The sequence below is a fragment of the Pseudoliparis swirei genome, chromosome 18 (genome assembly GCF_029220125.1).
Source record: "Pseudoliparis swirei isolate HS2019 ecotype Mariana Trench chromosome 18, NWPU_hadal_v1, whole genome shotgun sequence".
NCBI lineage: Eukaryota > Metazoa > Chordata > Actinopteri > Perciformes > Liparidae > Pseudoliparis > Pseudoliparis swirei.
In genome coordinates, this window is record NC_079405.1 from 1419321 (window position 1) to 1446835 (window position 27515).

General features: G+C 51.6%; 1 protein-coding gene across 1 annotated transcript; it reads right to left on the minus strand.

Annotated features, from left to right (window-relative positions):
- matn4 (matrilin 4) lies at window positions 1–27515 on the minus strand. The gene is made up of 16 exons (XM_056436933.1): window positions 27331–27515; window positions 11167–11281; window positions 10193–10368; window positions 9952–10110; window positions 9318–9549; window positions 8544–8666; window positions 7954–8076; window positions 7776–7898; window positions 7569–7691; window positions 4006–4128; window positions 3809–3906; window positions 2598–2729; window positions 2247–2430; window positions 2024–2176; window positions 1513–1617; window positions 1–940 (listed from the first exon to the last, which is right to left on the minus strand). The coding sequence occupies exons 1-16, from the start codon at window positions 27508–27510 to the stop codon at window positions 882–884; spliced, it is 2208 nt and encodes a 735-aa protein (XP_056292908.1). The 5' UTR covers window positions 27511–27515; the 3' UTR covers window positions 1–881.

Genomic DNA, 27515 nt, shown 5'->3' on the forward strand with positions numbered 1-27515 from the left:
AGAAGTTGACTCTTTTATTGCTGTCTGTGCTGTAAGACACAGATTCATCAGAAAAATACAAAAAGGTACAGATGTTATAAAATATACAAAAACATACAGGCGTTCATATATAAAGACGTTTACGTGTTCTTTTAGTTTTGATTCTACAAAACTACCCGAGAGAAACCAGATTATTCATAGTTTTCGGGCCTCTCGTTTCCTCCGGTGTAATGTTACTGGCTGACTGCTCAGGAGATGAAGGTCATTTTAATAATACTCAGACGTGTTCAGGTCTAAATCTATAAAAGTGCAGAGTGGAGAACAAGATCAGATTTATGCGAGGGAAGCCGCAGTGACCTCAGTGGTGAATAAACAGCTTTACTTCCCTTTTTGTTTGAGATCTAAATGCGTTCCTCTTCAATCAGACGCCAGGAGTTTATATAAAAGCTCATATCATGAGTGGCAGCAACACTTTTTTATTTAGTATTTGATTGTTCTATTCTGGAGTAGAAAACCAAACCATCTGCTATAAATACATCACATTAAACGACAGCAGAGACCAAGGACAACAGAGCGCCGATGCTGAGTGAGATGAAAACGCTGTGTTTATGTTTGATAATATCTACAGTACATAGATTACATTTATACATATACTGTGACTGTTACAACAGCTGCATAACGGGCCAATAACACCAGGTCTATACAATCGCCTGGATTCATCCTCAATGGTCGTGTTTTATGTCGTGATCCTGTATTAAAGGTCCTCCTGAAGAACCGACGGAAGGCCACACAGGTTTTGTGTCAAAGGACAACTTTGTTTAGCCCGTTGGTTTCTTCTTCATCACTCTGCTCCTCTTCTTCTGTCGCATCTCGCCCGTTACCTCGATGTGATGAAGATGGGATCACTTCCTGGAGAGAAGCTGGTTCTCCAGCTGCTCCAGACGAGCCGTCATCACTGATAGTAGACACTTGATTAAGGAAGATGTTTAATCCTGTTATGATTCATATCTGATCATGTTTACAGTTTGATTCTTTTTTTAAACTCACAGAATGAGTATTAATAATACAAACCATGAGTTGTATGAAACCCAGCAGATTGTCGTACTCTTTAAATGAATTTGAAATCTCATGTAGAAAACTAAAATACCCGTGATGTTTTCAGGTCCTGTGACTACTGTTGGTAAAGTCTCATGACTCCACGTGTCTCAGCAAAGTTACCACATTAACACCCTCTGGTCTGAGTTCAACTTTATTCAACTTAAGGCTTTCAGAGCGCTCCTAAAGTTCGGGGCGCTCTTCTTCAAACCCGAGGAATTCGGAAGGCATTTGGTATAACTGGAGGAGTTCAGGGTGCTCCTGATAAAACCTGAGGAGTTTGGGGTGCTCCTGATAAAACCTGAGGAGTTTGGGGCGCTCTTGTTCAAACTCGAGAGATTCGGGATTATCTAAACAGAAATATTAATGATTCATTTTCATTAACCATGACAATATTGATTTCTCTGTGTTTGAATGAAGACTTTAAAAGAAGGATATGTTTCTGTGTGAGCTGCTCCATGCTGCTCATGGTGGCCTGCTGGAACTCCACCAGACTCTCACAGTCACACGGATCCTTCACCTCGATCTCTCCCTGACTCTCCGCTGCAGAAACACCAGAAACAAATCATTCAACACATGCTGTCTTTCAGAAGCAGGAATGAGTTCATCGTATAATGTGACACAATGCTGCAGTGTGCTCAAAGGTTCAACCTCTGATTTACAACCTTTGTCCTTCTGTCGGCAGATGGAGCCAAAGAGCCATCATGACATCATGGCATACTGACAAATGTCAGTGTGAGTATTATATCCACATAAATAGGGCTGTCTAATAAAATAATGTGTATGATATTAAATATAAATATCAAATAGTATCATATTGTTGACATAAGCGGTATTTTTAGCATCGTGCTAATATGACTACAGCCAATGAGAAGTACAAAGTAAACTAGATATCCAGGAGCTCTGGGGGGGGGGGGGGGGTAAAGTAGTTCCATCCCAGGTCTGATACCTGGGCACACGTTGAGTTTGAGGTTCTCAGCGATGGTGCTGATGGCGGTGAAGTCGGTGGTGTAGTAGAAATGTTTCTCCACAGGCTCTGACGCGATCTCACGAAGCTCGTCCTCCACCGCTTTCCCAACCCCCACCGCGTACATGGTGATACCTGCAAACACACACACACCTGTATCAGGGGCCTGCAGAAGACAGACCGTAGACCTGGTCCTGAGTCTTACCGGCTTCCTTGGCCTTCTTGGCGAACTCCGTGATGTCGTCCTGCGAGCGTCCGTCAGTGAAGACCAGTCCGATCCGAGGGATGTTGCGGCTTGAGGGTCGAGCGCCCTCGGACTCTAAGAAGCTGGTCTCCAGCATGTGTTTCAGGGCCAGACCCGTCATGGTGCCTTTCTCCATGTAGTCCACCTAAACCAGGACAGCAGGTAAGTGTTGGCTCGTCTTTCACTTTGGCTGAGAGCGCTGACCGCTGCAGGATCCACGTCACTATTAGGGTTTGGACTGTTTGGTCCTCTAACAGGAGCCGACTGCCTGGACTGATGATATGAAAGAGACAAAAAACAAACCAGCTCCACCTTCATAACGGCAGCTTTGATTTCGGCAGCGGTGTGGTACATGTTGAGAGGGAACTCTGTCCGGACCCGGCTGGAGTACTGAACCAGACCCACTCTGGTGCCCTGAGCCGACACGTCCAGAGAATCCACCACCTGGAGGTCAGGAGAGAGAATGCAGCTTCAACACATGACGCATAGACTTCTATACAACCAGAGGAGTCGCCCCCTGGTGGTCAGGAGAGAGAATGCAACTTTAACACATGAAGCATAGACTTCTATACAACCAGAGGAGTCGCCCCCTGGTGGTCAGAAGAGAGAATGCAGCTTTAACACATGACGCATAGACTTCTATACAACCAGAGGAGTCGCCCCCTGGTGGTCAGGAGGGAGAATGCAGCTTTAACACATGAAGCATAGACTTCTATACAACCAGAGGAGTCGCCCCTGGTGGTCAGGAGAGAGAATGCAGCTTTAACACATGAAGCATAGACTTCTATACAACCAGAGGAGCCCCCTGGTGGTCAGGAGAGAATGCAGCTTTAACACATGAAGCATAGACTTCTATACAACCAGAGGAGTGGCCCCCTGGCGGTCAGAAGAGAGAATGCAGCTTTAACACATGACGCATAGACTTCTATACAACCAGAGGAGTCGCCCCCTGGTGGTCAGAAGAGAGAATGCAGCTTTAACACATGAAGCATAGACTTCTATACAACCAGAGGAGTCGCCCCCTGGTGGTCAGGAGAGAGAATGCAGCTTTAACACATGAAGCATAGACTTCTATACAACCAGAGGAGCCCCCTGGTGGTCAGGAGAGAATGCAGCTTTAACACATGAAGCATAGACTTCTATACAACCAGAGGAGTGGCCCCCTGGCGGTCAGAAGAGAGAATGCAGCTTTAACACATGACGCATAGACTTCTATACAACCAGAGGAGTCGCCCCCTGGTGGTCAGAAGAGAGAATGCAGCTTTAACACATGACGCATAGACTTCTATACAACCAGAGGAGTCGCCCCCTGGTGGTCAGAAGAGAGAATGCAGACTTCACTCTCCAGAACCAGTGGTTGTCTCTTGTTTGGGTTTGTGTGACTGATACAGTTCATTAATCTGCTGCATGTTAGCATGTTAGCACTCCAGCTGGTGATTCAGATTGGTTATTGCAGAGACAAGATGAGGTTGTCATGAACATGTGCCTGTTGGTTTACACACAATGAGTTTGGGACGTCTCACCTGGTTCACGAACTTCTTGACCAGCTCAAAGTTGTGAGGGCGAACGCTCTTGGAGCCGTCGATCACGAGCACCAGGTCGATGTTGGCCGACTTACAGGCTGAAAGAAACAACTTGTGTTAACTTGTGTTTTTAATTCGCAGACATCATTTTTTAATGTGTTCCGTTGGTGAGTTTCATGAAGCCGTGTTGGACTCACTGCCGCAGCTCCGGCCGTCGTCCTGCAGCAGCGCCCCCTCTGGGCAGACGCAGTAGTACGACCCCGGGGTGCTCACACACTGGTGCTCACAGCCGTGCTGCACGGTGCTGCACGGCTGCATGTCTGCAGACACACAAACACAACTCACTGGACACGACACACACTACACACACTGGACACACTACACACACTGGACACACTACACACACACACTACACACACTGGACACACTACACACTACACACACTACACACACTGGACACACTACACACACTACACACACTGGACACACACTGGACACACTACACACACTACACACACTGGACACACTACACACACTACACACACTACACACACTGGACACACACTACACACACTACACACACTACACACACTACACACACACACACACACACACACACACACACACACTACACACACTACACACACACTACACACACACACACACACACACAGGACACACTACACACACTACACACACTCAGGACACACACACACACACTACACACACTCAGGACACACACTACACACTACACACACTCAGGACACACACACACACACACACACACTACACACACACACACTCAGGACACACACTACACACACTACACACACACACTCAGGACACACTACACACACTCAGGACACACTACACACTACACACACACACTCAGGACACACACACACACACACACACACACACACACACACTGGACACACACTGGACACACTGGACACACACTGGACACACACTGGACACACACTGGACACACACACACACACACTGGACACACACTGGACACACACTGGACACACACTGGACACACACTGGACACACTGGACACACACTGTACACACACTGGACACACACTGTACACACACTGGACACACACTGGACACACACTGGACACACACTGTACACACACTACACACACACTGGACACACACTACACACACACACTGTACACACACTGAACACACACTGGACACACACTACACACACTACACACACTACACACACTGGACACACTGGACACACACTACACACACTGGACACACTGGACACACACTCGACACACACTGGACACACACTGGACACACACTCGACACACACTGGACACACACTGTACACACACTGGACACACACTGGACACACACTGTACACACACTGGACACACACTGTACACACACTGGACACACACTGTACACACACTGGACACACACTGGACACACACTGTACACACACTGGACACACACTGGACACACACTGTACACACACTGGACACACACTGTACACACACTACACACACACTGGACACACACTGGACACACACTGTACACACACTGGACACACACTGGACACACACTGGACACACACTGTACACACACTGGACACACACTGGACACACACTCAACACACACTGGACACACACTGGACACACACTCAACACACACTGGACACACACTGGACACACACTGGACACACACTGGACACACACTCAACACACACTGGACACACACTGGACACACACTGGACACACACTGGACACACTGGACACACACTGTACACACACTGGACACACACTGGACACACACTGTACACACACTGGACACACACTGGACACACACTACACACACACTGGACACACACTGTACAACGTTCACTGGTGTTTATCTTCACTTCAAACCTGAGAACCAATCGGCCAGTAGAGATACTGAGGGACCCGCGAGGGTCCCGATCGATTATTCGGGAAGACATGTTACCGTTGTCGTCCGTCTCCTCGTGTCCCTCGAGTGCAGCTGTTCAAGGTGTTGGCATGAGCTTCATGCCGGCCCTTTGCAGAGCATTCATGTTCAGTGGGTTCTAGTTGCTGTGTCACCAGCATTGCCCACTAGAGGGCTGGACTTCATCTTGGGAAACAACTTGAGGAAGCCCAGTTGTGCTAGTGCCTGAATTACTCGACCGGCCTGAGGACATGGCCGAGGGACTTCCTGACAGAAACATGGTCTTTACTTGTCTGACTCTTTTCTGGTCACAGAGCAGTTTCCTAAGGCCCAAAAGTCAGCCTGAGGTCCAGCCTGCTGATGACACTGGGTCTTTTCTCACCAGTCCAGAGGGTCTAGAACTGCCGGCCACCAGAGACATTGCAGCCCAAAGAGCAGACGTCACACTCGTCAAATGTAATTCCTCTGTTCTTGGCCAAGAAAAAGCTCATGTCCTCCTTTTTTGATGATGGCCCGTTAGTGCGTCGCTGGACTCGTGGAGCCTCAGAGGTGGATTGGAGTGAGACTTACCAGGTTGTAGTGCCTTCATCCTGTCGTTCTGTACTGTCTTTAGCTCATGGTCACATGGTCAGGACACGTGGGGATCACTCAACCGTATGAACGAGTCCTCCGACATTTATTTTGGCCATGACTCAAATCTGACGTCGTTAGTCATTGTCGTACTTGTCATGTGTGTCGAGTGATTCGCCCCTCTGCCCTATTCTGGCAATGTAAAGCCGTTTGGAAGGATGATTGTGGATGTTGTTGGGTCGTTGCCAAAGACTAAGACTGTCATGTGTGCCTCCACTAGGTTCCCCGAGGCCGACCCCCTACGAAGGAGAACTGCTCCAGTTATCACAAAGGCTCTGGGCAAATGATTTTCATTGTTTGGTCGACCAAAGGTAGTTCAAACCGATCGAGGCACCAACTTCAAATCCAAAGCCTTTGCCCAGGCACTTGGAACGTTGGATATTAAACATGTCACGTCTCGTCCTTACCGTCCAGAAAGCCAAGGTGCACTGGAAAGACTTCTCTTGGCCATGAAGTCAATGTTACGGAACCTCTGTCATGAATCAGAGGGATTGGGATGACGGGGTCCCACTAGTCATGTTCTCTACCAGCGAAGCTGTACAGGAGTCCCCAGGTTTCAGTGCTGCTGAATTGGTTTATGACATGAAGTGAGGGCTCCTCCGAAGGTTCTTAAAGATCAACTGGTCACACTCAAGAAGAAGCTCCGAAGTATTCCGGACAACGTCCACAAGCTCAAAGAGCATCTCCACCTAGCTCGGTCTCTAGATAGGGAGGCCCTGACCTCCTCCCAGGCAATGATGAAGAGATCTGACCACGGAGCGGTCACCCATCGGCCTCTGCCAGGTGGCAGAGTTCTGATTCTTTTGACTGTACCTGGTTCTGCTCTCTCCACTAGGTGTTCCGGTCCTTGTGTTGTGGAGAGGAAGCTCAGTGAGACAAATTACGTGGTTCAAACTCCAGACTGCAGGCGAAGGACTAGAGTGTGCCACGTGAACGTGATGAAACGGTACCGGTTCCACTTCAGGGAAGTTCACCAGGGTCACCCGAGACCCAGGAGTCTCAGACGGAGGAAGTTAGGAGGTGATCTTGTGACAATTGGACTGAAACCCAGTTTTCTCACAGAAGTCATGTGAGTCAAACACCTGGTGGTCCTCACTTCATCCTGCAGCTCTGCATGACAACACGACAACATGACAACAACAACAACAACAACAACAACAGGAAGTGACTTCGGAACCAGAGAGAACCTGCGCAGGTCTTCTTGTCCCGGTTCAGTTTGAACCCTTTGTTGCAGTCGCAGCTGAAGACGCCCGGAGAGCTGATGCAGATCTGCTCACAGTCGTGTTTCCCCTCAACACACAGGTCGATGGCTGTGACACACACACATTCAGTTCATGAGTGTGTGTGCGTGTTAAGGACACGCACACTCTCCTGTCGTGACCTCTGGCACTCACCCCGGCAGCTCCTGCCGTCGTCCAGCAGCCGGTAACCGCGGCGGCAGCGGCAGCTGAAGCCGTTGAGCTCGCTGACACACTGATGGTCACAGGTGTGATTCCCGAAGGAGCAGTAGTCTATCACTGGAGAGGGGGGTCAGGTGTGTGTGTGTATATGTGTGTGTGTGTGTGTCTCTACCTGCGCAGGTCTTCTTGTCTTCCTTCAGTTTGAACCCTTTGTTGCAGTCGCAGCTGAAGACGCCCGGAGAGCTGATGCAGATCTGCTCACAGTCGTGTTTCCCCTCAATACACAGGTCGATGGCTGTAACACACACACACACACACACACAGACACACACAGACACACACACACAGACAGACACACACACACACACACACACAGACACACAGACACACACACACACACACAGACACACACACACACACACACAGACACACACACACACACAGACAGACACACACAGACACACACACACACACACACATGCATTATTGCATAACCACCTTATTCATCATTGATCGTGTGAGTTTATTGGCTTTCGTTCCTGGTTTCCTGTCAGGATGAATTAGATTCTCCTTATTCCTGCAGTACCTGAACCTTCCACTAGGGGCCTCTAACAGCTGATTCTAGGCCGTTCAAAAGGTGCAAATGTGCCAACAAGGGAAACAGTAAAACAGTACTAAAGTGGTCTCAGCTGTCTCCCCCCGCCCCTCCCCTCTCTCCCCACGTGGTTCCTGATTGGTGGGGGGGCGTGGCCTCTGGGTTACCTGCACAGGTCCTGCCGTCGGCCCTCAGAGCATAGCCGGGCAGACAGAGGCAGTGGAAGGAGCCTGGGGAGCTCTCACACAGGTGCTCGCAGCTAGGCTCCGCCTCCAGACACAGGTCCACACCTGCAGGCACAGGGGGGGGGGGGCATGTATTACTGCATTGAACTATAATTAGGGATTGAAGACATGATCATGTGACGTCATGAAGTTTCAGAGTGTGGTTATTTATTCTTTCATCTTCTTCCCTCTCCCCCCCTCTCTCTCCCTCTCTCTCTCTCCCCCCCCCCTCTCTCTCTCTCTCTCTCTCTCTCTCCCTCTCTCTCCCTCTCCCCCCCCCCTCTCCCCCGTCTCTCTCTCTCTCCCTCTCCCCCGTCTCTCTCTCTCTCCCCTCTCTCCCTCTCCCCCTCTCTCTCCCCCTCTCTCTCCCTCTCCCCTCCCCCCCCTCTCTCTCTCTCTCTGGGGTCTAGGGTATCAGCGGCGGTGGACCGCCCCCCTCTGAGAGGCTTGGTGGAGGTTATGAGGATCGTTGTGTTGGAGGCACAAAGGGCCGAGTGTTGGGACTAATAAAAGACCCGCCGGCGCCCGGCCGACGCCGGCCCCCCTCAGGCCCGTCTCTCTGCTCCTGGAAGTCTTCACATTCCAGAAGTCCTGAAGATCCAGCCTGAACTTCCAGCTGGCCTTGTCCCTGCAGGACGACCGGCGGGGGTTCTGGTCTCACGGTTCTGGTCTCACGGTTCTGGTCTCACGGTTCTGGTCTCACGGTTCTGGTCTCACCGCAGAGCTTGTCCTGGAACTGCAGCCCGAACTGGTGGATGAGGTCGAAGGACTCCACCAGGAAGACGTGGTCCTCGAAGGGCGGGGACGCCATGGCCCTCAGCGACGCCATGTCGGCCCTGGCCACGCCCACGGCGTAGATCTCCACGCCCTTCTCCCGGGCCTCGGCCGCCACCTCCGCCACGCGGTCCTGAGGGCGGCCGTCCGTCACGATCACGACCACGTTGGGCACCTGGAGGGACGAGAAGAGGGTTCCGGATCGGAGGTGAGGTGGGGCGGGGGGGGGGGGGCCAACAAAACCAGAACTTCTACATTCCATCAGAATCTCCGATGAAAGGGTCTCCAGGAGGGACGCGGTTGGGATGGGGTTCTCGTTCGGGACCTTTCTGGATCGCTAACGAGTCCGAGGAACTGAACCCCGGGACCGGTTGCCGCGCTACCTTCGGCCGCGGGGGGTTTGAATCCCAGGGTTGCCGAACAAAACCAGAACTTCCGCTTTCAATCAGAATCTACGATGAAAGGGTCTCCAGGAACGCGGTCTGGATCGAGCGTTCCGGACCTTTCTGGATCGCAAACGAGTCCGAGGACCCGAACCGGGACCGGGGACGAGCCGGGTCGGCGGGCGCCGCCTTACCTTGGGCCGGTCCCCCTCCTCGGGGATGAAGGCGGCGCTCATCACGTATCGGATGGCGAGCCCGGTCATGGTTCCCTGAGCCAGGGGCACGATCTGGTTGATGCCCGTCACCATGGCCTCCAGGTGGGCGTGGCTCTTCAGGGAGAACTCACTGCGGACCTGCAGACCAAACATCATCATCATCACCATCATCATCATCAGGTACACAGAACAGGACGGGATGAAGACCTGGTCCCAGTACCTGGCTGGAGTACTGGACCACGCCCACCCGGGTGGCGTTGAGGCCGATGTCCAGCGTGCTGAGGATGTCGATCATGAACTTCCTCATGGTCTCGAACTCGTGCGGCCGGACGCTGCGCGAGCTGTCGATGAGGAAGACCAGGTCCACCGGGCCGGACTGGCACTTCTGCTCCGGACCTGGCGGGAGGGGGAACCGGAGAGGAAGACCAGCTCAGTGTGAAATACAGGACTACATCGATGTGACGGACAGACGTGTTGTTCTGGCGACACGAGAACCAATAAAACAACATCTGCTTTATTCTTTAATAAATGTTGTTGCCAGATGTTTCCATGACGACGGCTGAACCCCTGAACACAAACGTCCAGAAGGCTCATATGTGTCCCTCTGAGGGAGGCGGAGCCTCTGAACCGGTCCCTCTTAGGGAGGAGGAGCCTCTGAACCGGTCTCTCTTATGGAGGAGGAGCCTCTGAAGCGGTCCCTCTGAGGGAGGAGGAGCCTCTGAACCGGTCCCTCTGAGGGAGGAGGAGCCTCTGAACTGGTCCCTCTTGGGGAGGAGGAGCCTCTGAACCGGTCCCTCTTAGGGAGGAGGAGCCTCTGAACCGGTCCCTCTTGGGGAGGAGGAGCCTCTGAACCGGTCCCTCTGAGGGAGGAGGAGCCTCTGAACCGGTCCCTCTTAGGGAGGAGGAGCCTCTGAAGCGGTCCCTCTTAGGGAGGAGGAGCCTCTGAAGCGGTCCCTCTGAGGGAGGAGGAGCCTCTGAACCGGTCTCTCTTAGGGAGGAGGAGCCTCTTAACCGGTCTCTCTTAGGGAGGAGGAGCCTCTGAACCGGTCCCTCTTAGGGAGGAGGAGCCTCTGAAGCGGTCCCTCTTAGGGAGGAGGAGCCTCTGAAGCGGTCCCTCTGAGGGAGGAGGAGCCTCTTAACCGGTCTCTCTTAGGGAGGAGGAGCCTCTGAAGCGGTCCCAGAACCCAGACTGACCTGCTTTGGGTCTGGCGGCGGCGAGGACGGCCAGACTCATCAGCATGAAGCCACTCAGCGGTGTCATCTTCATCTTCATCATCATCCAACAGACGGCAGCTGGAACCGGATTGACCTGTGAGGACGGAGACAGGAAGAGGAATTATTATTATTAATATTATTAATGTTATTAGTTGTATTGTTATTATTATTATTGTTATTATTAATGTTATTATTGTTATTATTATCATTATTCTAATTATTGTTATTGTTATTATTAATGTTATTAGTAGTATTGTTATTATTATTATTAATGTTATTAGTAGTATTGTTATTATTGCTATTATTATTATTGTTATTATTATTATTATTAGTGTTATTATTATTATTATTAATGTTATTGTTATTATTATCATTATTATTGTTATTATTAATGTCATTATTATTCGCTGATTCTCTCTTCTTATGGAGATGGATCATATTCCAGAAGAGCTCATGTTTGAGTGTCTGAAGGGAAGCCCCGCCCGCAGGCGTTATTGACTCCGCCCACTCTCGTGACGCAGTCTGATTGGCTCCGGGCTCAGCTGGTTCCCTCATCAGCAGGAAGTCCCAAAGCCAGAAAACATTTCTCAGGATTGTGAAACAAATACTTTCCGTCTTTCTGTTTCTCTGTGAATAATATTCCAGGTGAACTCAGGCGTTATTATTATGGGATGGACTCTGACCTGATTATTATGGGATGGACTCTGACCTGACGGGACCTCACAGGTTGACCTTCTGAACCGTATTTACCAAACAAAACGTCCCAGTTCAACTGTTTCTGAACTAAAACAAATATTGTTTCATTCATAATTTCCTGTTCATCCGTCAGGAGGTTTTAAAGAAAAGAAACCAGTGTGTGTGTGTGTGTGTGTGTGTGTGTGTGTGTGTGGGTGTGGAACAAAGACTCCTCAGTATGACTTCCTGTACCCCTCCGCCCCCCCAACACCCTTTTCCTGTCTCCCTCACTGAACTCCAATCTACTCCATCATGCTGCTACTGAGCACGTGCAACACACACCAACACACACGCACACACACACACACACACACGCAAACGCACACACACAAACACACACACCCTGTCCCAGCCCAGTGAGTTCCTCTCAAGGTTCCTGTGGTGGAGGAGGGGCTTAACAAGTCCATATGAGGCCTGGAGGTGCTGCCGTATATATATATATAAATATATATATATACATATTTATATAAATATATACATAGATATTTAAATATACATATTTATATAAATATATTTATATATATATATATATTTATATAAATATATATATAAATATATACATATATATATATATTTATATATACATATATATAAACATATGTGTGATTTCACACAACTGGTGTTTTTAGTACTTTCTTTTCACACAACAATAAAACACGTCGCCTTTTGAACCAATCAGAAGAGAGGAAACAAACTGAGAGAAGCAAGGTGTGTGTGAGAAACCTGCCGCCCGGCAACAGGTGATTATCTCCCTATACACACACACACACACACAGTGGTCAGATAACAGATCCAGGATGGAGGACAAACATTAACACACACACATACAGCCTCTCTTACTGTACGTCTCACTGATCTCACTGGTCTCACTGATCTCACTGGTCTCACTGGTCTCACTGGTCTCACTGGTCTTACTGGTCTCACTAGTCTCACTGGTCTTACTGATCTCACTGGTCTCACTGGTCTTACTGGTCTCACTGGTCTCACTGGTCTCACTGGTCTTACTGGTCTCACTGGTCTCACTGGTCTTACTGGTCTCACTGGTCTCACTGGTCAGTAGACTTTTTTGGACCGAGCTGGATGAGGATGAGGAAGATGTGACATCACTTAACCAGGCGGTGGACGTTGATGAAGGCTTTGTGTCGTCCTGTGGGTGTTGTGGATCAGGTTTGGTTCTCTTACACGCCGACAGACCCACAAACACAGCTGACCTAGTTGTAGTCCTCCAGAACAGTTTGCTCCTGTTTGTTTTGGGTTTCTAAGTCCACGATGGGATCGAGGAGCTCCGCCTCCTAGTGTCAGGGGAGACGCCATGGACCGGCTGGACCGGCTGGACGTCGGCGCGGAGACGATGCGTCCCGGAGGCGAAGGTGAGAGACTCAAAATGTCCCGGAGCCATGAATTACACCGACAAGCTTTTTGATCGAAAAGATCGTTTTACTGTTAGCAAACAACGAGAAGTTCGTAAATGACGATGAAAAGACATCGGGTGATAAAACGTGATCTTCAGAGCTACGATAGCTAGCAGGCTGAGCTAACGGCGTGTTGGTGATACTACGATGATACTAGGAGAGCAATAAAGTAGGATCCCTCTCCAGGATGGACAGTAGAATATATGTCATGTGACCAGGTGAACAATAGATGTCATGTGACCAGATGAACAATAGATGTCATGTGACCAGATGAACACTAGATGTCATGTGACTAGATGAACAATAGATGTCATGTGACTAGATGAACAATAGATGTCATGTGACCAGATGAACAATAGATGTCATGAGACCAGATGAACAATAGATGTCATGTGACTAGATGAACAATAGATGTCATGTGACCAGATGAACAATAGATGTCATGTGACTAGATGAACAATAGATGTCATGTGACCAGATGAACAATAGATGTCATGTGACCAGATGAACAATAGATGTCATGAGACTAGATGAACAATAGATGTCATGTGACTAGATGAACAATAGATGTCATGTGACCAGATGATCAATAGATGTCATGAGACCAGATGAACAATAGATGTCATGTGACCAGATGAACAATAGATGTCATGTGACCAGGTGAACAATAGATGTCATGTGACCAGATGAACAATAGAGGTCATGTGACCAGATGAACAATAGATGTCATGTGACCTGATGAACAATAGATGTCATGTGACCAGATGAACAATAGATGTCATGTGACTAGATGAACAATAGATGTCATGTGACCAGATGAACAATAGATGTCATGTGACCAGATGAACAATAGATGTCATGTGACCAGATGAACAATAGATGTCATGTGACCAGATGAACAATAGATGTCATGTGACCAGATGAACAATAGATGTCATGTGACTAGATGAACAATAGATGTCATGTGACCAGATGAACAATAGATGTCATGTGACCAGATGAACAATAGATGTCATGTGACCAGATGAACAATAGATGTCATGTGACTAGATGAACAATAGATGTCATGTGACCAGATGAACAATAGATGTCATGTGACTAGATGAACAATAGATGTCATGTGACCAGGTGAACAATAGATGGCATGTGACCAGGTGAACAATAGATGTCATGTGACCAGGTGAACAATAGATGGCATGTGACCAGGTGAACAATAGATGTCATGTGACCAGATGAACAATAGAGGTCATGTGACCAGATGAACAATAGATGTCATGTGACCTGATGAACAATAGATGTCATGTGACCAGATGAACAATAGATGTCATGTGACCAGATGAACAATAGATGTCATGTGACTAGATGAACAATAGATGTCATGTGACCAGATGAACAATAGATGTCATGTGACCAGATGAACAATAGATGCCATGAGACTAGATGAACAATAGATGTCATGTGACTAGATGAACAATAGATGTCATGTGACCAGATGATCAATAGATGTCATGAGACCAGATGAACAATAGATGTCATGTGACCAGATGAACAATAGATGTCATGTGACCAGGTGAACAATAGATGTCATGTGACCAGATGAACAATAGAGGTCATGTGACTAGATGAACAATAGATGTCATGTGACTAGATGAACAATAGATGTCATGAGAACAGATGAACAATAGATGTCATGTGACCAGATGAACAATAGATGTCATGTGACCAGATGAACAATAGATGTCATGTGACCAGATGAACAATAGATGTCATGTGACTAGATGAACAATAGATGTCATGAGACCAGATGAACAATAGATGTCATGTGACCAGATGAACAATAAATGTCATGTGACCAGATGAACAATAGATGTCATGTGACCAGATGAACAATAGATGTCATGTGACCAGATGAACAATAGATGTCATGTGACCAGATGATCAATAGATGTCATGTGACCAGATGAACAATAGATGCCATGTGACCAGATGAACAATAGATGTCATGTGACCAGGTGAACAATAGATGTCATGTGACTAGATGAACAATAGATGTCATGTGACCAGATGAACAATAGATGTCATGTGACCAGATGAACAATAGATGTCATGTGACCAGATGAACAATAGATGTCATGTGACCAGATGATCAATAGATGTCATGTGACCAGATGATCAATAGATGTCATGTGACCAGATGAACAATAGATGTCATGTGACCAGATGAACAATAGATGTCATGTGACCAGATGATCAATAGATGTCATGTGACTAGATGAACAATAGATGTCATGTGACCAGATGAACAGAGTTACAACACATTCAATGTATATGACAAACTGTATGTTCGGCATGGACCATGGTCCAGAAGGGGGGGGGGGGGCACATCAGCAGGGCCATGACAGGAAGCAAATGAGGGAAGGAGGTAAGGAGGAAAGGAGGGAAGAAGGGAAGGAGAAGAGGGTTCCAGATACAGGAGCCTGTCTGTGTTCAGACAGACTGAGTGACAGCTGAGAACACACAGGTATTCTTGTTAGAGACCAGATTAGAACCAGATGTCCATGTCTCACTGCAGGATGGCCTGTCTGACTGTCTGACTGACTGTCTGACTGACTGTATGTCTGTCTGTCTGTCTGACTGTCTGTCTGTCTGACTGTATGTCTGTCTGTCTGACTGTATGTATGTCTCTCTGTCTGACTGTATGTCTGTCTGTCTGACTGTATGTCTGTCTGCCTGTCTGTCTGTATGTCTGTCTGTCTGCCTGTGTGTATGCCTGTCTCTCCATCAGCTGATCCACAGCATCATTGATTGTTACCATGGAAACACCTAATGAATCATTCACTTTGGATTCTTTCATATTATTTTAAAAATACATCCCTCTCTCTCTCTCTTTCTCTCTCTCTGTCTCTCTCTCTCTCTGTCTCTCTCTCTCTTTCTCTCTCTCTCTGTCTCTCTCTCTATCTGTCTTTATCTCTTTCTCTCTTTTCTAAACTTGTGCAGAAATATCTTTTTAACTTCTTCCTGATCAGAGATGATAATATGTATAATATGTATAATATGTATAAACATTTTATTCTCAGTACTTTCTCCAACATGAAGAAGTTGTTTTAGAGAAAGTTCCTCACTCGAACTTCATGGAGGAACCAGCAGCTTCTGTTGATTAATATTTCCTAAATGAACGAGCTGGCGTCACGTGATGTCAGAGAACGAAAAAGAGAAGCTGTGACGTGACCGGGCGCAGCGCAGATATCCCTCCGCGGCATCATGTAGTCTAATGTCATTAAATGTAGGTCCTCTCCTCCCGGCAGGAGCCCCGGCCCGGCCCGGGGCCTCCGGGCCCGCGGACCCGTCCTACCCGGCCCCCCTGTGCCCGCTCACTCACCTGGGGACGCTGCTGGCCGGACACGACGCTCCGAGGACCGGCGGATGGGACAGGTACGGTCCCGCTACGCGCGCACGGTGTCCCGGTGAGAGAGGTCACGCGCTGCTCGTCCTTTATCCCGGACGCAGGAGTCTCACGTGTCGCGAGGAATGAGCGCGTGGATGTGAGAATGCGCTCAGGTCGGTGGGACCGCTCTGCGCCTCTCGCTCCGTGACCTCCGAGGTGGAGGGACTCCGACGGGAGGAGGCAGAGACCCCACCCCCGCCTCCTGAAACCCGAACAGCGGGGATGGGGTCCAGTTAGGAGAGGGGTGAAGAGGGTGGAGAGGTTTGGAGAGGTTTGGAGAGGGTTGGAGAGATTAGGAGAGGTTAGGAGAGGTTAGGAGAGATTAGGAGAGGTTAGGAGAGATTAGGAGAGGTTTAGGAGAGGTTTGGAGAGGTTAGGAGAGGTTAGGAGAGGCTTGGAGAGATTAGGAGAGGCTTGGAGAGGCTTGGAGAGGTTTGGAGAGGGTTGGAGAGGTTAGGAGAGGTTTGGAGAGGTTTAGAGAGGGTTGGAGAGCGTTGGAGAGGTTAGGAGAGGTTTGGAGAGGTTAGGAGAGGTTTGGAGAGGTTTGGAGAGGTTAGGAGAGGCTTAGAGAGGTTTGAAGAGGGTAGGAGAGGTTTGGAGAGGTTAGGAGAGGTTTGGAGAGATTAGGAGAGGCTTAGAGAGGTTTGGAGAGGTTAGGAGAGGGTTGGAGAGGTTAGGAGAGGGTTGGAGAGGTTTGGAGAGGTTAGGAGAGGGTTGGAGAGGTTTGGAGAGGGTTGGAGAGGGTTGGAGAGGTTTGGAGAGGTTTGGAGAGGGTTGGGGTTGGAGAGGGTTGGAGAGGCTTGGAGAGGTTTGGAGAGGTGAGGAGAGGGTTGGAGAGGTTTGGAGAGGTTTGGAGAGGTTAGGAGAGGTTTGGAGAGGGTTGGGGTTGGAGAGGGTTGGAGAGGCTTGGAGAGGTTTGGAGAGGTGAGGAGAGGGTTGGAGAGGTTTGGAGAGGTTTGGAGAGGGTTGGAGAGGTGAGGAGAGGGTTGGAGAGGTTTGGAGAGGTTTGGAGAGGCTTGGAGAGGTTAGGAGAGGTTAGGAGAGGTTAGGAGAGGCTTGGAGAGGTGAGGAGAGGGTTGGAGAGGTTTGGAGAGGTTAGGAGAGGTTTGGAGAGGCTTGGAGAGGTTTGGAGAGGTGAGGAGAGGGTTGGAGAGGTTTGGAGAGGTTAGGAGAGGTTAGGAGAGGTTTAGAGAGGTTAGGAGAGGCTTGGAGAGGTTTGGAGAGGTGAGGAGAGGGTTGGAGAGGTTTGGAGAGGGTTGGAGAGGTTAGGAGAGGTTTGGAGAGGTTTGGCGAGTGTTGGGGAGGTTAGGAGAGGGTTGGAGAGGTTTGGAGAGGTTAGGAGAGGGTTGGAGAGGTTAGGAGAGGTTTGGTGGGGAACACGGCATCATGGAACTGTTTTCAGTTTATTTTCCCCGTTAAAGTCGTAACATGTTTGAACTTAAATCTGTTTAGAGTCTTTGACTTTAATGTTACTGTGAGTTATCTGCTCCTGAACTAGTCTCAGTCTAGTCCTGGTCCTCTATGTGACCTATATGTCTTGTCCTGGTCCTCTATATGACCTATACGTCTAGTCCTGGTCCTCTATATGACCTCAGTCTATAGTCCTGGTCCTCTATATGACCTATACGTCTAGTCCTGGTCCTCTATATGACATATGACCTCAGTCTATTGTCCTGGTCCTCAGTCTAGTCCTGGTCCTCTATATGACCTATACGTCTAGTCCTGGTCCTCTATATGACCTCAGTCTATTGTCCTGGTCCTCAGTCTAGTCCTGGTCCTCCATATGACCCACGTCTAGTCCTGGTCCTCTATATGACCTCAGTCTATTGTCTTGGTCCTCAGTCTAGTCCTGGTCCTCTATATAACCCACGTCTAGTCCTATTCCTCTATATGACCTACGTCTAGTCCTGGTCCTCTATATGACCTCTATCAGTAAACAGACCACCAGAGAGAAAATGGTCTGGTTCTATAGAGTTCTTCTTAAAGCTCCTCATTGGAGTCACCGGGTCGGATGACGTCATGCAGGTTCACCAAAACCTCCTCTTCCTCCTCCTCTTCCTTTTCCTCCTCCCCCTCCTCCTCCTCCTCCAGGAGCAGAGCTGCGCCTCTCTGGGAGCCGACACCACGGTGCTGGAGAGTCAGAACGTGTTGCTGGACCCTTTGGAGGGAAGGGGGGCACGGGAGAACCAGAACCAGGACTGAGAGAACCAGAACCAGGACTGAGAGCGCAGAGTGTCAGACCTGCTGCAGTAAAATGAGAGGTGTTCTAAAGGGACCCAACACTACCACTTTAGTCCACAGGGGGCGCCAGAACCAACACTACCACTTTAGTCCACAGGGGGCGCCAGAACCAACACTACCACTTTAGTCCACAGGGGGCGTCAGAACCAACACTACCACTTTAGTCCACAGGGGGCAGCAGAACCAACACTACCACTTTAGTCCACAGGGGGCGCCAGAACCAACACTACCACTTTAGTCCACAGGGGGCGCCAGAACCAACACTACCACTTTAGTCCACAGGGGGGCAGAACCAACACTACCACTTTAGTCCACAGGGGCAGCAGAACCAACACTACCACTTTAGTCCACAGGGGCATCAGAACCAACACTACCACTTTAGTCCACAGGGCAGCAGAACCAACACTACCACTTTAGTCCACAGGGGGCAGCAGAACCACCACTACCACTTTAGTCCACAGGGGGGCACCAGAACCAACACTACCACTTTAGTCCACAGGGCAGCAGAACCAACACTACCACTTTAGTCCACAGGGGCAGCAGAACCAACACTACCACTTTAGTCCACAAGGGCATCAGAACCAACACTACCACTTTAGTCCACAGGGGCACCAGAACCAACACTACCACTTTAGTCCACAAGGGGCATCAGAACCAACACTACCACTTTAGTCCACAGGGGGCATCAGAACCAACACTACCACTTTAGTCCACAGGGGGTGCCAGAACCAACACTACCACTTTAGTCCACAGGGGGCAGCAGAACCACCACTACCACTTTAGTCCACAGGGGGCACCAGAACCAACACTACCACTTTAGTCCACAAGGGGCATCAGAACCAACACTACCACTTTAGTCCACAGGGGGCATCAGAACCACCACTACCACTTTAGTCCACAGGGGGCATCAGAACCAACACTACCACTTTAGTCCACAGGGGGCGCCAGAACCAACACTACCACTTTAGTCCACAGGGGGCAGCAGAACCAACACTACCACTTTAGACCACAGGGGGCACCAGAACCAACACTACCACTTTAGTCCACAGGGGGCGTCAGAACCAACACTACCACTTTAGTCCACAGGGGGCAGCAGAACCACCACTACCACTTTAGTCCACAGGGGGCACCAGAACCAACACTACCACTTTAGACCACAGGGGGCAGCAGAACCAACACTACCACTTTAGTCCACAGGGGGCGCCAGAATCAACACTACCACTTTAGTCCACAGGGGGCGCCAGAACCAACACTACCACTTTAGTCCACAGGGGGCAGAACCAACACTAACACTTTAGTCCACAGGGGGCACCAGAACCAACACTACCACTTTAGACCACAGGGGGCAGCAGAACCAACACTACCACTTTAGTCCACAGGGGGCACCAGAATCAACACTACCACTTTAGTCCACAGGGGGCGCCAGAATCAACACTACCACTTTAGACCACAGGGGGGCCAGAACCAACACTACCACTTTAGACCACAGGGGGGCCAGAACCAACATCTCTAAGTCTTTCTCTGCGTTTGTCCTGACCCCTCTGCTGTCTGGTCTGGGCAGTGAGACACCTGGAGACCTGGTCCTCTCCTGGTCTCAACACCTGTTGAGTCAAACTAAAGGTGATTGTAGTCCTTTAACTTTCCAGCAGGACGACCTCTGAACCAGAAGATGAGCGGGAGGGGAAAGTGTGTTCCTCCCCCTCTTTTCTTTCTTCTGTTCATTCTGTGTTCCCGGTGTGAAATACCAGAAGCTCTGAGCTGCTGACCTCTGACCTTTCAGGAGGCAAAGGTCTCATTTAGACTTCGGTTGGCAACCTGGTGACACACACACACTTATTTCAAGACTGTAATGGTGTTAAAGAGCATAAAGTGACTTTGGAGAGAGTCAAACACACAGGACTTTGTGGTGTCTTTATTCTCGTTGGAGGTTTGAATAAACAAAGCTGGACCTCTCATAGTGGACCCACTGGACGCTCCAGTGACTCACTATCGCCTCTCCAGGTAACAAGTTGTATTACAAGACTGGCTAGCATGCTACACTCCCGTAGACTTCTCCACCTTCACATTCAGAGCAGAAGTTCATGTCATGCTTCCAGTCGTCACGGTTTGAAGGTTCAGAATAGATCAATAGTTCAGTTATGTCATTGCAGTTCCACCGTTGGCCACCAGGAGGAATGCTCCGTTACACACACGCTCAAAGACGTTACATCCCGGTTGTTTGTGAGCCGATGTCATTCTCGTCCAATCAGGAGCCTGGAGCTGGAGTTCCAGTGTCAGTTACTGGGAGCAACGGGAGAACCGGGAAGAGAAGCTCACGCCGACCAGAGCGTCACCATCCTGCACGCCAAGGTCGCCCAGAAGTCCTACGGCAACGAGAAAAGGTTCGATCGGCTCGGGAGGAAAAGGATTGATTGATCAGTCCAACGTTTCCGACGTGATGAACATTCATCGTCGACGCACAAAGGGGCTCTTCATCACGCTGTGTCATGGTGTTTGATTGGGTGAAGTGTGACCTGTGTCGTGACCTTCAGGTTCTTCTGCCCGCCTCCTTGTGTTTACCTGAGCGGTGATGGATGGAGGGTCATGCAGGACCACCTGAAAGGTGAAGGAACTCAAATATAGTCCAGTGTTGAGACATTTTTTGAATACGGCTGTTTGTTGAAGAAGTCTGCCCCCCCCCCCCCCCCAGCCTCCGGCCACGGTGGAGACGCGGTGCACCGGCTCGGTGGCTACATGTGTCTGGACAGCTCCACTCAGCCTCAGGCCGACGCCTTCAAGCTGGCCTTCGATGAGCAGCCGGACTCCCGGGTGAGTGGAAGTCCGTCTGTCTCCACCCGTCTGTCTCCACCCATCTGTCTCCACCCGTCTGTCTCCACCCGTCTGTCTCCACTCGTCTGTCTCCACCCGTCTGTCTCCACCCGTCTGTCTCCACCCGTCTGTCTCCACCCGTCTGTCTCCACTCGTCTGTCTCCACCCGTCTGTCTCCACTCGTCTGTCTCCACCCGTCTGTCTCTACCCGTCTGTCTCCACCCGTCTGTCTCCACACGTCTGTCTCCACTCGTCTGTCTCCACCCGTCTGTCTCCACTCGTCTGTCTCCACCCGTCTGTCTCCACTCGTCTGTCTCCACCCGTCTGTCTCCACCCGTCTGTCTCCACCCGTCTGTCTCCACCCGTCTGTCTCACACGTCTGTCTCCACCCGTCTGTCTCCACCCGTCTGTCTCCACCCGTCTGTCTCTACCCGTCTGTCTCCACCCGTCTGTCTCCACACGTCTGTCTCCACACGTCTGTCTCCACCCGTCTGTCTCCACTCGTCTGTCTCCACCCGTCTGTCTCCCACTCTGTCTCACCCGTCTGTCTCCACCCGTCTGTCTCCACCCGCCTGTCTCCACCCGTCTGTCTCCACCCGCCTGTCTCCACCGTCTGTCTCCACCCGTCTGTCTCACCCGTCTGTCTCCACCCGTCTGTCTCCACCCGTCTGTCTCCACACGTCTGTCTCCACCCGTCTGTCTCCACCCGTCTGTCTCCACCCGTCTGTCTCCACCCGTCTGTCTCCACCCGTCTGTCTCCACCCGTCTGTCTCCACCCGTCTGTCTCCACCCGTCTGTCTCCACACGTCTGGGTCCACCCGTCTGTCTCCACCCGTCTGTCTCACCCGTCTGTCTCCACCGTCTGTCTCCACCGCCTGTCTCCACCCGTCTGTCTCCACCCGTCTGTCTCCACCCGTCTGTCTCCACCCGTCTGTCTCCACCGTCTGTCTCCACCGTCTGTCTCCACCCGTCTGTCTCCACCGTCTGTCTCCACCCGTCTGTCTCCACCCGCCTGTCTCCACCCGTCTGTCTCCACCCGTCTGTCTCCACCTGTCTGTCTCCACCAGTCTGTCTCCACCAGTCTGTCTCCACCTGCCTGCCTCCACCCGTCTGTCCCTCCCCCGTCTGTCCCTCACCCGTCTGTCTCCCCCGTCTGTCTCCACCCGTCTGTCTCCACCCGTCTGTCTCCACCGTCTGTCTCCACCGTCTGTCTCCACCGTCTGTCTCCACCCGTCTGTCTCCTCACCCGTCTGTCTCCTCACCCGTCTGTCTCCTCCCCCGTCTGTCTCCTCACCCGTCTGTCTCCTCACCCGTCTGTCTCCTCCCCCGTCTGTCTCCTCCCCCGTCTGTCTCCTCACCCGTCTGTCTCCACCCGTCTGTCTCCACCCGTCTGTCTCCACCCGTCTGTCTCCACCCGTCTGTCTCCACCCGTCTGTCTCCACACGTCTGTCTCCACCCGTCTGTCTCCACCCGTCTGTCTCCACCCGCCTGTCTCCACCCGTCTGTCTCCACCCGTCTGTCTCCACCCGTCTGTCTCCACCCGTCTGTCTCCACCCGTCTGTCTCCACCCGTCTGTCTCCACCCGTCTGTCTCCACCCGTCTGTCTCCACACGTCTGTCTCCACCCGTCTGTCTCCACCGTCTGTCTCCACACCGTCTGTCTCCACCCGTCTGTCTCCACCGTCTGTCTCCACCGTCTGTCTCCATCCGTCTGTCTCCACCGTCTGTCTCCACCGTCTGTCTCCACCCGTCTGTCTCACCTGCCTGTCTCCCCCGTCTGTCTCCTCACCCGTCTGTCTCCTCCCCCATCTGTCTCCTCACCCGTCTGTCTCCACCTGTCTGTCTCCACACCTCTGTCTCCACCGTCTGTCTCCACATCTGTCTCCACACGTCTGTCTCCACCCGTCTGTCTCCACCCGTCTGTCTCCTATCCGTCTGTCTCCACCCGTCTGTCTCCTATCCATCTGTCTCCACCCGTCTGTCTCCACCCGTCTGTCTCCTATCCGTCTGTCTCCACCCGTCTGTCTCCTATCCGTCTGTCTCCACCCGTCTGTCTCCACACGTCTGTCTCCACCCGTCTGTCTCCTATCCGTCTGTCTCCACCCATCTGTCTCCTATCCGTCTGTCTCCACCTGTCTGTCTCCACATGTCTGTCTCCACCCGTCTGTCTCCACACGTCTGTCTCCACCCGTCTGTCTCCTATCCGTCTGTCTCCACCCGTCTGTCTCCACCCGTCTGTCTCCACCCGTCTGTCTCCTATCCGTCTGTCTCCACCCATCTGTCTCCTATCCATCTGTCTCCACCCATCTGTCTCCTATCCGTCTGTCTCCACCCGTCTGTCTCCACCCGTCTGTCTCCACCCGTCTGTCTCCACCCGTCTGTCTCCACCCGTCTGTCTCCTATCCGTCTGTCTCCACCCGTCTGTCTCCACACGTCTGTCTCCACCCGTCTGTCTCCACCCATCTGTCTCCACCCGTCTGTCTCTACCCGTCTGTCTCCACCCGTCTGTCTCCACACGTCTGTCTCCACCGTCTGTCTCCACCCGTCTGTCTCCACCCGTCTGTCTCCACCGTCTGTCTCCACCCGTCTGTCTCCACCCGTCTGTCTCCACCGTCTGTCTCCACCCGCCTGTCTCCACCGTCTGTCTCCACCGTCTGTCTCACCCGTCTGTCTCCACCTCTGTCTCCACCCGTCTGTCTCCACCCGTCTGTCTCCACCCGTCTGTCTCCACCCGTCTGTCTCCACCCGCCTGTCTCCACCGTCTGTCTCCACCCGTCTGTCTCCACCCGTCTGTCTCCACCCGTCTGTCTCCACCCGTCTGTCTCCACACGTCTGTCTCCACCCGTCTGTCTCCCACCCGTCTGTCTCCACCCGTCTGTCTCCACCCGTCTGTCTCCACCCGTCTGTCTCCACCCGTCTGTCTCCACACGTCTGTCTCCACCCGTCTGTCTCCACCCGTCTGTCTCCAACCGTCTGTCTCCACCGTCTGTCTCTCCATCCGTCTGTCTCCACCCGTCTGTCTCCACCGTCTGTCTCCACCCGTCTGTCTCCTATCCGTCTGTCTCCACCCGTCTGTCTCCACACGTCTGTCTCCACCCGTCTGTCTCCACCCGTCTGTCTCCTATCCATCTGTCTCCACCCATCTGTCTCCTATCCGTCTGTCTCCACCCGTCTGTCTCCACACGTCTGTCTCCACCCATCTGTCTCCACCCGTCTGTCTCCACCCGTCTGTCTCCACACGTCTGTCTCCACCCGTCTGTCTCCACACGTCTGTCTCCACCCGTCTGTCTCCACCCGTCTGTCTCCACACGTCTGTCTCCACCCGTCTGTCTCCACCCGTCTGTCTCCACCCGTCTGTCTCCACACGTCTGTCTCCACCCGTCTGTCTCCACCCGTCTGTCTCCACCCGTCTGTCTCCACCCGTCTGTCTCCACCGTCTGTCTCCACACGTCTGTCTCCACCCGTCTGTCTCCACCCGTCTGTCTCCACCCGTCTGTCTCCACCCGTCTGTCTCCACCCGTCTGTCTCCACCCGTCTGTCTCCACACGTCTGTCTCCACCCGTCTGTCTCCACCCGTCTGTCTCCACACGTCTGTCTCCACCCGTCTGTCTCCACCCGTCTGTCTCCACCCGTCTGTCTCCTATCCGTCTGTCTCCACCCGTCTGTCTCCACCGTCTGTCTCCACCCGTCTGTCTCCACCCGTCTGTCTCCTATCCTTCTGTCTCCACACGTCTGTCTCCACATGTCTGTCTCCACACGTCTGTCTCCACCCGTCTGTCTCCACCCGTCTGTCTCCACACGTCTGTCTCCACCCGTCTGTCTCCACCCATCTGTCTCCACCCGTCTGTCTCCACCCGTCTGTCTCCACACGTCTGTCTCCACCCGTCTGTCTCCACCCGTCTGTCTCCACCCGTCTGTCTCCTATCCGTCTGTCTCCACCCGTCTGTCTCCACCCGTCTGACTCCACACGTCTGTCTCCACCAGTCTGTCTCCTATCCATCTGTCTCCACCGTCTGTCTCCTGTCTCCTATCCATCTGTCTCCACCCGTCTGTCTCCTATCCGTCTGTCTCCACCCGTCTGTCTCCACACGTCTGTCTCCTATCCATCTGTCTCCACCCGTCTGTCTCCACACGTCTGTCTCCACACGTCTGTCTCCACCCGTCTGTCTCCTATCCGTCTGTCTCCACCCGTCTGTCTCCACACGACTGTCTCCACACGTCTGTCTCCACACATATGTCTCCTATCCGTCTGTCTCCACACGTCTGTCTCCACCCGTCTGTCTCCTACCCGTCTGTCTCCACCCGTCTGTCTCCACCCGTCTGTCTCCTATCCGTCTGTCTCCACCCATCTGTCTCCACCCATCTGTCTCCACACGTCTGTCTCCTATCCATCTGTCTCCACACGTCTGTCTCCACATGTCTGTCTCCACACGTCTGTCTCCACACGTCTGTCTCCACACGTCTGTCTCCACCCGTCTGTCTCCACCCATCTGTCTCCACCCATCTGTCTCCACCCGTCTGTCTCCACCCGTCTGTCTCCACCCGTCTGTCTCCACCCGTCTGTCTCCTATCCGTCTGTCTCCTATCCATCTGTCTCCACACGTCTGTCTCCACCCGTCTGTCTCCACACGTCTGTCTCCACCCGTCGTCTCCTATCCATCTGTCTCCACCCGTCTGTCTCCTATCCATCTGTCTCCACCCGTCTGTCTCCTATCCGTCTGTCTCCACCCGTCTGTCTCCACACGTCTGTCTCCTATCCATCTGTCTCCACCCGTCTGTCTCCACACGTCTGTCTCCACACGTCTGTCTCCACCCGTCTGTCTCCTATCCGTCTGTCTCCACCCGTCTGTCTCCACACGACTGTCTCCACACGTCTGTCTCCACACATATGTCTCCTATCCGTCTGTCTCCACACGTCTGTCTCCACCCGTCTGTCTCCTACCCGTCTGTCTCCACCCGTCTGTCTCCACCCGTCTGTCTCCTATCCGTCTGTCTCCACCCGTCTGTCTCCTACCCGTCTGTCTCCACCCGTCTGTCTCCACCCGTCTGTCTCCTATCCGTCTGTCTCCACACGTCTGTCTCCACCCGTCTGTCTCCACACGTCTGTCAAAGTCCCTTTGATGAGGAGACACAAGTTATCTGGAGGTTCTGACTGGCCTTCGTTTAAATTCCTCTCCAGACAACAGCAGTCCAGTTGTATCCGTGAAGCAAAGACTGTATAACCAGAGGAGTCGCCCCCTGGTGGTCAGGAGAGAGAATGCAGCTTTAACACATGAATCATAGACTTCTATACAACCAGAGGAGTCGCCCCCTGGTGGTCAGGAGAGAGAATACAGCTTTAACACATGACGCATAGACTTCTATACAACCAGAGGAGTCGCCCCCTGGTGGTCAGGAGAGAGAATGCAGCTTTACCACATGAAGCATAGAATTCTATACAACCAGAGGAGTCGCCCCCTGGTGGTCCCTGAACGCCCCTCACCTCTCTGCAGACGTCACTAACCTCCTTTGTCTCCGTCCAGATGTTCGCGGCGGCCAAGTCTCTGTTCATCTCCGACCAGGACAAGAGGAAGCACTTCTGCCTGCTGCTGCGTCTCTTCCTGGGCAGCAGACAGGAAGTGGGTTCGTTCCAGAGCCGGATGATCAAAGTCATCTCCAAGCCGTCCCAGAAGAGGCAGTCCATGAAGA